At 40.6% G+C, this 13,663-nt stretch overlaps 1 protein-coding gene across 6 annotated transcripts in view; it reads right to left on the reverse strand.

Annotated features, from left to right (window-relative positions):
• The window catches only part of BTBD7 (BTB domain containing 7), a 54,727-nt gene that overhangs the window by 14,291 nt on the left and 26,773 nt on the right, over positions 1 to 13,663 (reverse strand). For all 6 annotated transcript variants that reach the window (XM_045822422.1, XM_045822425.1, XM_045822418.1 and 3 more), the window contains 3 exons: positions 6,959 to 7,167; positions 5,597 to 5,672; positions 1,745 to 1,905 (listed from right to left, as the gene is read on the reverse strand). In XM_045822422.1, the coding sequence (XP_045678378.1) occupies positions 1,745 to 1,905; positions 5,597 to 5,672; positions 6,959 to 7,167 (446 nt within the window). The remainder of the gene's footprint in view (positions 1 to 1,744; positions 1,906 to 5,596; positions 5,673 to 6,958; positions 7,168 to 13,663) is intronic.

Genomic DNA, 13,663 nt, shown 5'->3' on the forward strand with positions numbered 1-13,663 from the left:
ACCTAGAGGGTCCACAGCACAAGGATGCAGGCGGTGGGCATGGTGCTCACGGGCAGGGACTCTGGGGGGAGGCGGGCTGGGCTCAGACCTTAACCCCACTAAACAGCCTGGTGACCACGGCCACCTCCTTTGACCAGGGCCTCACTGGAAGGGCTCCTAACTGCTCTGCAGATGGGGCGCCGTTGTCCCCCCATTATGCCAGGAGAATATAAACCAAGCACCCGCAGATCACGGGGTGGCTGTGAGGGTTAAATGAGGCCTGGCACAGTGCTCCGCACGTCCAATTAACAGCCTTGATTAGCAAACTTTTACTGGGGACTTATTATGCGGTATCCATGGAATTAAGGGCAGCGATATATTTTTTTCTAAGTCTACTAAACCAAAGTTCTAAAACAAAAACAGTCTTCTAAAATTCAAGATTCAACTTGGTTTGAATCCTAGATTTTAAACAAAACCAAACTCTGCTTCTCCAATATTCTTGTTAAACCTAATACATGTCTAATTGCTGCATTAAAGTGATTTTTAATATGTAGAATTGGTGGTTAAAAAAGAGAAAACTCAACTCTATTAAAACTGTAACAATGTCACTGTATTTCCTTCCTATTTTCAAATGAATTTTAACATAACTGCACTCTAGAATACATAAAATTTTATACCCTTCTTTCTAAAATTATATTCTATTATCAGCAACTTCCATGTTGCTATATTAGTAATTACAAGCACTGTTCAGGGTAGCAAAATATTCTGTTGAGTAGTTACAGTATAATTTATTTATTTTTCCTGTTCTTAGATTTTTAGGCTATTTCTAGCTATACTTCCCCTATTGGGTAGTAATATTATTTCAAAAATTACTGATCTAACAGGTGAAAAAAATGGTAACATTGCTTTATTTTGCTTTCTTTGGGGTATGTGATTACTAGTGAGACTGAGTATTTTATCTAATCAGATTCCAGAAATATGTAATTTTTTCTAGTGTTCTATGTTTTAATTTAATATTTAATTTTTCAGTCTAAGAGGGATCAGTTTTGTGTGCAAAGGAAATGAGGATTTAACTTTAGACACATTTCCTTCCTCTCCCCCATTCATCAGTTAGTCTAATACCGTACTGATTTGTGATAGCTCGTTTATGCTTAATTCTTTTATTAATTAGGATCTTTTCCCAGACTATTTTGTCTTGCCTGCTATGCTAGCATCACAGATTAAATATTAAATGAGAGTTTAAACATGTATTTTACATTGGGGAAGAGTTATCCCTATGTTCTTTTTAGAGAACTTTTAAAAACTATTATGTTTACAGCATTACATTAAAGTTACAAACCAATGCATGAGGAACTACTATTTATATTTATTTTCCCATTCATTAATTTGAACAATTCTATTAGTTTAAAAAATCATTTAAAACTTATAAAATTAGCATGATCATTTCCATTAATTTTTAACTGAAATACCACTAAAAGATTTATTCATCCTTTTTACAGTGAACCATTCATTCCCTTTTCCTTTTGTCTGCTAATTTATTGCTGCTCTTGAAGGGTCTCCAAAGGTAATTTCTACCCTCTTTTAGTGCCAGACACAGGGGATACAACACAGCACAAAACAGACATCTGTCTCTGACCTCATGGAATTTAGACTTTCACAACACTTCATTAGTAACAGAAATTATTTACAACGATAAACAAAGATAAGTCCGTACATTTCTAGTGCATTTTCTTTTCATGAAAGGGATCAATGAGGACAGACTTACTGCATCACCTAGGACTTCACTGTTTATAGGTAAAATGTGTTCAGTTCGCACAAAAGGCAGGAGAGGAGAAAGGATCTCTCGAAGCTCTTCAATGTCCAGGTCTCGTCTTTTCACGCCTCGCTTGTTCACGCTGTGAGCAGTGCCGCTCAGTAAGTTTGGCTCTGTGAGACAGAAAACCAGAGTTGCCAACTGATCCCAGACTTCCAGAGAAAGGCTTTCCTTCTTCTCTAGTTCACTTTCAGTACCTTCCTTTGTACCTAAGTACATCTGCTTTAAAAAGGGTTATGAATTATGTCTGTGTTTTATGCAGGCTAGTTACAGAGATGTTCTTGGACAGAGAAAAACCATGGAGTCATAAATGCAGCAATATTCCTTTATGATTGCTCTGCACTAAAGGATAAAGACTTCTTTTCCATATACTAACTCAAAGGAAAGAAGATGACAATCTATTAAAATCTAGTTTGACCCAGGGCTTTTTCTTACGCTTTTGTGCTTTTGTGACCAGTCTTTAGGACATTGCAGGGAAGTGCTATTTCCGGTCACTGTAGTTTAAAGGTATACTCATTAGGCTACCACTTGTTTAACAGCAACTTAACAAGATACTGACCTCCTGCTATCTAAAGCAGCAAAACAAAGGGCATTCTAAGATTTGTATGATAGTCTCCTAAATTTCCACAATGTGGGAACGTTAGTGCATAAAGGTCTGTCCCGAAAAAGTCCAGTTATTGTTAATACAGCGAGAATGGTTGCGTGACATCAATATAACCCAGAAGCCAAGGAGAGAGGACTGGAATGCACATGTGTGAACAACGACAACCTCACTGTACTAGTCAGTGGGGGCAGTAGAAGCCACTGAGTGAGCATGTGCACTGTGTGGACGTCACATTCAAGATGACTGAGCAGGTAGACCAACAGATCTGCATGAAATGTTGTGTTAAGTTTGAACATTCCTCCACAGAAACCATTGGGACAATTCAGAAGGCCACAGCTATAGGCAGCTGGTGATTGGCAGCTTCATCACAACAATGTGCCCGCTCATGCATTACATTTTGTGCAGAGTTTTTTGGTGAAATATCATCTCACCCAGGTGACTCTGCCCTCCTAGAGCCCAGATTTGGTGCCCTAAGACTTCAAAACTAAAACCACCTTTGAAAGGGAAGAGATTTCAGACCGTTGATGAGATTCAGGAAAGTATGACGGGGCAGCTGATGGCAACTAGGAGAACTGTGCGAGGACCCAAAGTGCCAATGTTTCTTGTATCTTCTTCAATAAATGTCTCTATTTTTCCTATTACATGGCTGGAGACTTTCTGGACAGACCTTTAAAAGTGAAGCCTCTGATCTCTGACATGTAATATATTTCCACTGTCCAGAGCAGAGAACAAAGGTTTTCCTAATTGGGTATTAGTGAAAGGGGAAGATTTGAAGTATTTATATGCTTATTATATTGAAGTAGGAAAAATTTACATAAATTTGGGGAATCTTTATCATGTCTTTAATCTACAGGGCTGTATTTAAAAAAATATACTATTCCTGAATATAAATGCTAAATGTTTTGCCAAGTCTGTAGGCAAACTGGTATTTCCCTTAAATGGATTAAGTGATGGAAAGGTAAAAAGACTGTTTTTGAGAAGCTAAGCTTTTACTGGAGTGGTATGAAATGAAATTGCTACAAGTATATAAAAAACAAAGTTTTTGTCCTCAACTTGCTATGATCTGGCTTCGTACGTATACAATGCATTGTTTCTCAAAAAAAATTTTACTAGTGGCACCTGTTTTCAAATGAAGTCTTATATTAAACTCCCAAATACGTAACAAGGGCAGAGCCCTCATCTACGAAGGTGACTGAAACAAGTGTGCAGCCGAGTTCGCCTGGCTTCCTTCTCATCCTTGTGAACGAGCCTGACATTCTAACCCAGGGAAAGGTTATCAAGGATGCTCATTATCTGCCCAAAATAAATATGACACTATCAACCTTATGTCAATGAAAAAAAAACCTATGGCCTATGATGATTAGTAATGTAACATTACATCCACCCAATTCTTGCTGTGTGGGGTAGTTCTGCACTACAGAGTCACCCAAGAACAACTAATTAGCAAATATTGAACCACTGCTCTCAAGGGAAACACGGGGTAGATTACTGTGAGCCTCTGGTCACAACATTTTGACAACTGGTCAAGATATAGTTTTGTTTTAGGTGTGCTGCTATTTAGAGGCACCTTTTAAATACATACATTGATTTACTAGCACTGTAACTCATACCTGAACAAAGCTCACCTAACACACCTTTTCTCCGTGGGACACATCAGTCTTCCTGTGCTTGGGAACACTGAACGGCGCTGAGCATTACACCTGGAGGCCACGTTAAACGAGGAGATCACCTCCCCAAGCCCCCAAGAGAGTGAAAACTTAGCGCTGGACACACTGGGAGGACACATTTACAGTATGAGAGCGGAAACAGGAAGGCAGAGCATCACCTTGAGCTGGAACATGTGCATCAAGGGAATCACATCTTTTGTCTCTGCATGCGTCGGCAAATGCCCGTGGAAGGGCCAAGAGTACTGATTTGGGGACTGAAAATAAATTTTAGCAAGTAGGCGAATGTGCAAATACACAGTGTGAAGGTAAGGAGGACAGACTGTGTACTGACTGCCATTTCAAAAATGTCCCAAATTAATGGTGGTTATTATATTTAAAAATTCAAATCTAGGAATTGCTAAAGGCTTCTGCAGGCCACAGAGAAATAAACTGGGAGAAATCAAATAGGAAAACTGCTTTTGTTCCCCAGCACTTGCATAGTAGCATACTAATGGGATATATTAAAAGGTTTAAAGGCAGTTTAGCTTGGCATTTTTATGTGTTTAAAAATGTGGCAGAACAACGCTATAAACTTACTCCTAACGAGTGACTTGGACCCCGAAGGAGCCCAACTCTGTGATCTGTGAACTACACCCAAAGCGGCCGAGCTGCTCTGCCTGGGACCAGCCCTTCTCTGTGTCACTGCTTCGCTAATGAAACTCTCGCTTTAAACTCTAAAAAATAAAAAATAAATAAAGCTGTTGAAAAGTAACAGGAAGGAAAATCTGTTATTTAAATTTTCTAATTAAAGTTTTTTTTTCGGTTCATTATATAGGCGTAAAATATTCCATGAGGAAATTTCCCATGAGTATAGGCAAGCAGACTAACTCTAGTTATACATAAAAGAATCATGAGCTTCCAAAGCTGAAAGCCCACCTCCTACGAATGATGCTTCCATCCTTTCCAGAGCATCCCCAGCTGGAGACCACTCAAAATCATTTCTCCTTGACCTTCACAAAATTTAAAAATAAACAGCAATATGCTTTTGGGGGAAAGTCACATATTTTTTTTTAAGATTTTATTTATTCATTTTTAGAGAGGGGGAAGAGAAGGAGAAAGAAAGGGAAAGATGCATTTTTTTATTCAGGTGAAACCCACATAACAACATAAAACTCACCATCTGAAAGTGCAGAAGAAGTCGGTGGCTTTTAATACATTTACTACGTTGTGCAACCATCACCGCTATCTAATTCCAGGACAGTTTCATCAACAAGATGCACTGTAATACTTTAATCATTCAATGAAAAATTTCATTCTACTACTTCTGTAAATCAGTCAACATTTAATATTAAGTACATGGACAAGTAACATTGAAAGTATCCTTTTAAAACTGTAAAATATAATTTTTTGGTATATTTATTTCCAACAAGGCATACCCTTTCCACTTATAAAAATTTTTATTTCCACCAGGCAACAGTGGATACTGTTAAGACTGACATGTTCATGTCAGGGGGCTTTTGGGAAAAACAGTGCAAGCTAATTTTCTGAGCTTACCTCTGTCTGCTATTCTTTTCATCAGCTGGTGCTCACCCCATTTAATCAGATATTTAAGGATATCTTGTTCACTTGCCTATAATAAAAAAATGGTTTATATTTATTTTGTTGAAATTAGGTAAATGGTTAATTTCATTAATGACTTCTACTAAGTCGTAAATACAGCGTGCAACTTCCCTACCACATTTCACTCTTCCCACGGGCCGTCTGACATGTTTAAGTGAAAACTTGTGGTCCATCCACGAACAGCAAACACACAAGCCTGTACTACATGGGTTCTGTCCAGTTACTTCACTCTTGGCTTTAACTAAATTTTTATTCTTATTTCCATCTTTACTTTTTCCTTTATCCTGTTCCCTTCACCTATTTTATTTTATCTTACTATATGGTCTTCATACAGCTGCCTTGAATTCTTTTTGGGACAAAATGAGGTAAATAAATACAATTCACAGCACACGGATGCACGGCGGCCACCCTCTCCTGCGAGAGCAACCCCACAAGGTGCTCTACTGACGGGTGGAAGACCCGCCGGGCACCGTCTGTGAAATGGCATGTGTCCCTCATTTCTTCGTATTTCATCTAAAATTGTAAAGCAAATCTAGGCTGCTCTCCAAGGTTTTTACTTTCTAAGAAGAAACACAAAGCTTCTAAAGACAATAATCTGAGAAAACTGACAAACCCTAAATCCCATAATGCACAGGGTCTGGATCAGGACAGTCAAACGAGGCTAACAGACACAGACCCCAATAAACCAAACCCAAGATAACAACGTTTGCACTGCAATCAAAGCACGGATGCCAAGTGGGGCATTTAAGTCTTTACTGCATTTCTGACAGAGATGACATTTTATAACTTCTCTAGTACAACTATAAAAAATAAGAAATGGATCACTGGGTTTTTGTGTCTTCCTAACACTAAAACTATTGTACAATTTTCAGCATAAAATTCATAAAACCGATGCAAAAGAAAATTAAGCTTGAACATACCTTACCTGAAAATTTTTGCAATATTTTAAATCTACTGTTAGTTTTAATTACCAAATTAGATGGATATATAAATCAAGAACACAGAATTTGCTAAAAACCACTTCTGATTAAAAATAAGTAGCTGAAACTATTAAGTAGTATAAACATTATATTGGCAGCGCCTCTGGTGTGGTCAGTCAGGACCCGGGGCGGTTCACACTGTCGAGTCACAGCAGCAGGGTGCACGGAGACCAGAGCTACAAGGCTTTGCTGTACAAATGTGAAGAGGCCATTCCCAGGGGGCCGATCTCCCTCGATGTGACAATAATAGAGTGCGGATGGGTTTCTTGGTGCACGGATGAATGACAATGACTCTGGGAGGTGCATAAATGATTACCTGCAGGTAGTCAGACTGGATAGCAGTAAGCAGATGGTCTTTGCTGAGTTCATAAAAAACATCCGAAGTCATGATCTGGGAGAACTCCTCACAGAGGAAATGTAAAGCTTGTCGGTGCACCCATTTAGAGCCGTATGGATGAGAGCTCCACTTGAGGATGGCAATTAGGGTATCTAGTGAGATGCTCTCAGCAATGATGTCCTCACAGCCTGAAAGAGAGGGCAAACACTTCGTGAGGTTAATCATAAATAGGACTTACTGAACATCAGCGTGTCAGACACGACACTTAAAAGCAGCAATAGTAAAAAGGAACGAGGAGATAAATAGAATCTCATGGAAATCACCACGGTTTGGTGGGATGGGCAGTAACAATGGACTAACCGCTACAGGAACTCTGCTGTTCCACAGAGACAGATCCACAGAAAAAGGCAGAAACTCCTTACAATTATTTGAGAAAATATATGTCTATGTGAAAACCCCACAACCCGAGTATCTCCTACCACAGAGGAAGAGAGCGGAGCGAAGGGGAGAGAGCGGGTAAATGACACGAGGGCGGGCACTGGCCGGAAGGGGGACGCGGACTGCACTTGACCGATGGTGAAAATCCGTGCTTGCGAAGACGACGGGTGGGCTGTCTTCTACAGACTATGAGGACGTCTGCTCTCTGTGTCATTCTAATAAAAAAAACTTGCACTTTGGTAGTTTAATCCCTTGGAATACAGATAAAACTTTGCAGTTCTAAGCCCATCTGGGATTAATTCTAGTGAATTAAAAAGAAAATTTGAGGCTACTCAGTTAATCTCCTTAGGAAAAATCATTTCAAAATATAAAGAAAAATATAAAATCTAACTGACAAAGATTGTGGAAGAAAAAATGACTAAAGTTGAACAGAAATTCACAACTGAGTTTACTAAAAAATAAAAATGGACCCAAATACGGGGCGAAAAAAATGACATGTTCATATAACCCACAACAGAAATGTGGCCGAACAGGCTGCTCTGTACTGAGCCCGGGCGTGCAAAGACGCAGCCAAACCGCAAAGACTTCCAGGGCCCACAACCGCTGTGAGATCAGGGAAGGTGAGAAGAGAAAGGAAAGGAACCCCAGTTTCAGGTGACAGACCATCAGTAGTTAACATAAAGTCTGCAAAAAGAAATGATTCATTATTTCCCTTTCTGATATGGTACCAAATAAAGAGAATACCTTAGTGAATTGTGTAGACCAGATTCTGCAGAACATTTAACACAATACTTCCTGCTCTCTCTGGATCGCTAGCTCCACGAGACAGGGGTTCTGGCTTCACTGTCTCTAGCACCTCTTGACACGTGGTGGGCACCAAATGAACTCGGCTGAATTTACAAGTGAGACCTTTGCAGAGATGGTGACGAGGTAAAGGTGGATGACAGCAAAGTGGTTAACAGGACCCTTCTAAGTAGCACTGATCAACTTGGCAGATGAGCCGGAGAGTCTCGGTTTTTGCAATATTTATTAAGAACTTAAAAGAAGACATGGAAAGTATGCTTCGAAATCTCCAGATGCCCTAAAACTGGGAAACATGGTTAACAACACACTGGATAACATGACCACACTTGGCTGAAATGCATAACTAGGAAAGTGGGCAAGTTCTCAAGATGAAAGAAAAGCAACTGCACAGTAGTAGATGAGGGGGGAGCTGGCGAAACCACCACCTATGTACAAATCGTATCTGGGTATTTTAGAAATGAATGTACAGTGTAACATGGCTGCTATAAAGCTGCAGAAATCTCAGGCTTTTAAGATGCAAGCACAGGGCCCTGATCAAAGGAAGAATGCTGTCCTGCTCTCCCGTGGGGCGCTGTGTCCCGGGACCCGTGTTTTAAGGTGGGGCACCAACAAAACTCCAGAGTCCTCAGGAGAAAATTTAAGACCTGTCATAGGAGAAAAGGTCCAAGCAAACACGATTATTTGGCTTACGTCTCTAAGGAGAGAATGAGAACTATCTTGAAATGGCTGATGACACTGCGGGAGGCAAAGGAGAAAGGACCGACTTCAGGGCCGTTCTTGGGGCAGGCCCTGGAAACAAACGTGTTAAAAGGAAGGTTTTGACTCAATATTGAGAATATTTCTAATTTTAAGCTTCTAATGATTAGAATTGCTCTCCTCTCCTCCTCTCAAAAAAAAGGAAAAAAAAAAAGGATCCTTCTAGGAAAATGTAGGAGCAAAGACTGCCTTATCACATTAGAAGTGAGTGGACAAAAAGCCCCTGCAATGACATGGAACTCATGTCAGATGACATGTAAGCTGCTTCCACCACAAAGAGTCATTTCAAGAAAAACAATAACAGAGTAAAAATAAGAGTAATATAAAGGTTAAAAATTAATTTAAACATTAAAATGAAATCCTTATAAAGAACACCGAGATCATCGCAATGAAATCTGCATGTAGACGACATCCGGATACATGAATAAGTACCGATGAGATGCGGGAAATGTGGAAACGTTCTGAACGGTTCTGGTGATTCTACGGTGGCCTTGCACGCCAGGCTGACGGGCCTCTCTCGGGGGCCAGCGGAGGGCTGCTGTCCAGTCTGTGGTTTTAAAGCAGACACTGGGCCAGAGGGTGAGTACCAGGAGTCAGCCTCCCAGAAAAGGTAATCTGACAGATGTGTTCAGGGATGGAGCAGGGGGATTCAGAGAAAAAAAAGGTTATTTAAAAGGACGTACCACAATCTTACTAAACCAGAATACTGGCAGCGGTAAAGAAAAAAATAATGGTAACACCATTTTATTTAAACTTGAGGTTTACAAAGAAGTAAGACACGGTAAGAAAAAGATGGGCTTTGAAATCATACAGATTGGACTTGAAATCCCATTCTGACCACTTAGCGCAGACTCACTCTCAGTAAAATCACTTAACTACTCTGAGCTCGAATGTTCTCACTTGTAAAAGTGGGATTAGACTCCTAACTCAGGGCTGTTAGGAGGGTAAATGAGACTGTATGTACTCTTGAAACCCTCCATTTGTTCCAACATCCTGCTGCTGGCCAAGTGCCGTGAATACCCAGCTCCAGCTACTGCACCCTTTCCTGGGTGATGTCATCGCCTCCATGCTCTCATAACTCGCACTGCGTCCTCACGACTTTCAGGCCTACACCTCCAGCCCACAGCTTGTGACCGACTCCCAGGCTCACTTCATACACTTCCCATTGGAGAGTTCTACACGGGTATCTACACGGGTATCTGCAGACATCTTAAACTCAACAGTCACTCATTTCCTCTGAGAGATCTATTACCCCATTTTTAATCTCTGCTTTAAAGAAGAATATCTCATCTCCTCAGTCACCAAAGCCAGAAACCTGAGTACTATTATCGATTCCTTTTTCCAAAGCCCAAATCCAAGATACCATCAATAGGTGATCACTCTGATTTTATTTTAAATCTGTCCCCGTCACTGAAATTGGGCCGCTATCTGAAATCACTCTTAAAATTAACTCAAAATGGAGTAAGAACTTAAATGTGCCCAAAACTATAAAACTCTTAGAAGAAAGCTTCAGAAAAAAGCTTTTTGACATTGGTCTTGGTGATGACTTTTTGGATACGAGACTAAAAAGCAAAAATCAACCAGTGGGACCACATCGAACTAAAAAAGCTTCTGTACACAAAAAGAAACAATCAGCAAAATGAAAGGCAACTTATAGAATTGGGAGAAAATATTTGCAAATCATGTATCTGATAAAGGGTTATTATAAAAAAAAGGAACTGATACAACTCAATAGCAAACAATCTGATTAAAACATGGACACAAGACTTGAAAAGACATTTTTCCAAAGGCATACAAATGACCAACAAATACATGAAAAGGTGCTCAACATCACTAACCATTAGGGGAATGTAAATCAAAACTACGATGAGATACAATCTCACCTGTTAGAATGGCTATTAGGCAAAAGACAGTTTGGCGAGGATGTGGAGGAAAGGGAACCCCGGTGCACTGTTGGTGAAAATATAAATTGACACAGCCACTGCAGAAAACAGTGCGAAGGTTCCTCAAAAAATTAAAAATGAAACTACCATGTGATGTGGCGGCCCCTTTGCCAGGTACACATGTCTGAAGATGAGGAAATCACTGCCTCAAAGGGACCCCCGCACCCCCATGTTCACAGCAGCCGATTCGTGGAGACGATGCAAGTGCCCACCAACCGATGGATGGATAAAGAAAAATGTATTATACAGGGAGGAGCAAACGTAGGCTTACAGTTGTGAGTACACAAAACACAGTTTATTTCTATATTATTATTATTTTATTATTTTCCATACAAACAGCTGTAAACCTACTTTGGCCTCACCCTGCATATACAAAATGGAGTATTACTCAGCCACAAAAAGAAATTCCTGACATTTGTTACAATGTGGATGAACCCTGGCTGCATTATTTTAAGTCAGACAGAGCAATCCAAAGCAACAAACTCAGAGCAGAGCAGAAGGGTGGTTTACAGGAGCTGAGGAGTGGGGGAAAGGGAGACACTGTTCAAAGGCTGCAAACTTTCAGTTACGGGTTGGATGAAGTCCAGGGATCTAATGAATGGCACGGTGATTACAGGTAACAACACTGCGTTGTATATTTGAGAGCTGCTAGGAGCAGACAGCTTTAATGTTCTCACCATAACAACAAAACGTTAATTATGTGAGGTAAAGCTTGTGTTAACTTACGGGAAACATTCTGTAATCCATACATGTATCAAATCAATACATTGTACACTGTAAACTTACACAATATTATGTTAATTATATCTCAATAGAGCTGGGGAAAAAAAGAAATCTAAATTAAATCTATTTTCACTACAAAAGCTCAGTCGGCTGAGTTTTTCCGGGTTTCGTTTCTCACACCCTTTCGGCTAACGTTCACAGTGTGGTTGCCCTGGCGGGCAGAGAGGTGCAGCACAGAAGCAGAGTCAGAGTGTAGCGCCGTTACCCACGTGGAAGTGTATCTTTCTAAAGTTTCTGCCCCTTTTAACAGTCACAATATCCCCTCGCAATGGCTAGGTGCCCGAAAGCATTACCAACATTACAGACCTATTCTAAATATCTTTCTATGCTCCCCTCAATATATTGTAAAAGCTGTGTTCTGAGACATTCTCTGGATGGATGAAAACACAAGAAACTGGCATCACTGTTTGCCTCTGTGAAGGGAAGCTGAGTGCCTGAGAGACAAAAAGTTGGAAGGACAAGAGACTCTTCAATGAGTTGCCTTTTCTTACCTTTTGAATACTGTTTCATGTGAATGCACCTGTTCAAAAAGTCAAATTACTAAAACACAAAAAAACAAAAAACACAACCCCACCAGACTATGAAAGTTGTCGGGTATTCCTCTCCTCGGGGCTCAGTATGATATTAACCGCTGACCACAAAACCCAGCAAACAGCGTAAAGGAAACGAGAACCTTCTCTACTTTGAGAACATCACCCGCTCCTGAAGGGAAAGCGGCAGGGAGATTCATGCTGCTTGTGTGTGAAAACGTGCGCCGAGTGCTTGTACTCTTCACTCTTAGAGCTTTGGCCAAGCTGTGCGAGAGGGAGATGCAGACAAAGATGGGAAAGAAGCTGAAAACTTCTAAGGAATAACCTTTAACTTAGTAAATAGAAGCAGAGGCCAAAGCACACAGACAGCCATTGATAAAGATTGAATATTTCTCTTTCAGCCATAAAAGGAAACAAACAAAAAGACTAAGTTTAAGAATCCTTAAGATTCTTAATTGAATAGATTTATATATTTTCAATGTTTACTTTATAATGTTCCCTAACACGACATTTTTAAAAAAGGATTTGATTTATTTATTTTTAGAGGAGACGGGAGAAAGAGAGGGAGAGAAACATCACTGTGTGGTTTCCTCTTCCGCGCCCCCTACCGGGGACCTGGCTCACAACTGAGGCTTGTGCCCTGATTGGGAATCAAACTGGTGACCCTTTGGTTCGCAAGCCAGGGCTCAATCCACTGAGCCACACCATCCAGGGCCCTAACACGACACTTTTAACATTTCTATTTAAGTGTCTGGGGAGGTAAGTGAGAACGGCATAAGGAAAAGGAAAGGTATTCATGGGATGTCATTCCTCTGGCAAAGGCATCGCAAATAAGCCTCTGCTACAGCGCAGTGCAGGGGCTCTGCCCAGACCTACAGGGTGTCTGAACTCCCTGAAAGTGAGCACAAGCTCTCGCGTGCAGGCGCCCTGCCAGAAGAGAGGTGCAGAACACACACCTGCAGTCGAACTGCGCAGGCCTGATCCCTGTTCCCTGTAGCTGTGTGATGTGTAAAATTTTTCCCGTTTCCTCATCTGAAAAATGTTTCCCGATCCTCAAAAATTTACTTCATCAGATTATTTTTAGGGTCAAATGAAATAATATACTCATAACATAGTCCAGTGCTTCAACTTACGGCACCAGCTACCACTATAACTATTTCCTCAGTGAGGCCCCACGGCACCGAAGCATCCAGACCCTAAAGCAAGCCCTGGGGTTTGCGAGGGATGGGGGTGGTTAAGGAGGGAGTATAGTCTAAAGAGGGTACAGCAAGTCAAAGATCATAAAACAATGACAACCTAAATGTACCATGCAATTTCCTCTCAAAGATCATTTATTACATTGTTAAATAAAAACAATCCTAGCACTCAGCATGTGAAAAACTCAGAGGTTCACAGCTCTTTATCTAAGACCGAAAAACACCCATTTATAC

This window comes from Phyllostomus hastatus, unplaced genomic scaffold (assembly GCF_019186645.2).
Source record: "Phyllostomus hastatus isolate PE091 unplaced genomic scaffold, TTU_PhHast_1.1 phas_scaffold_501, whole genome shotgun sequence".
Taxonomy (NCBI): Eukaryota; Metazoa; Chordata; class Mammalia; order Chiroptera; family Phyllostomidae; genus Phyllostomus; species Phyllostomus hastatus.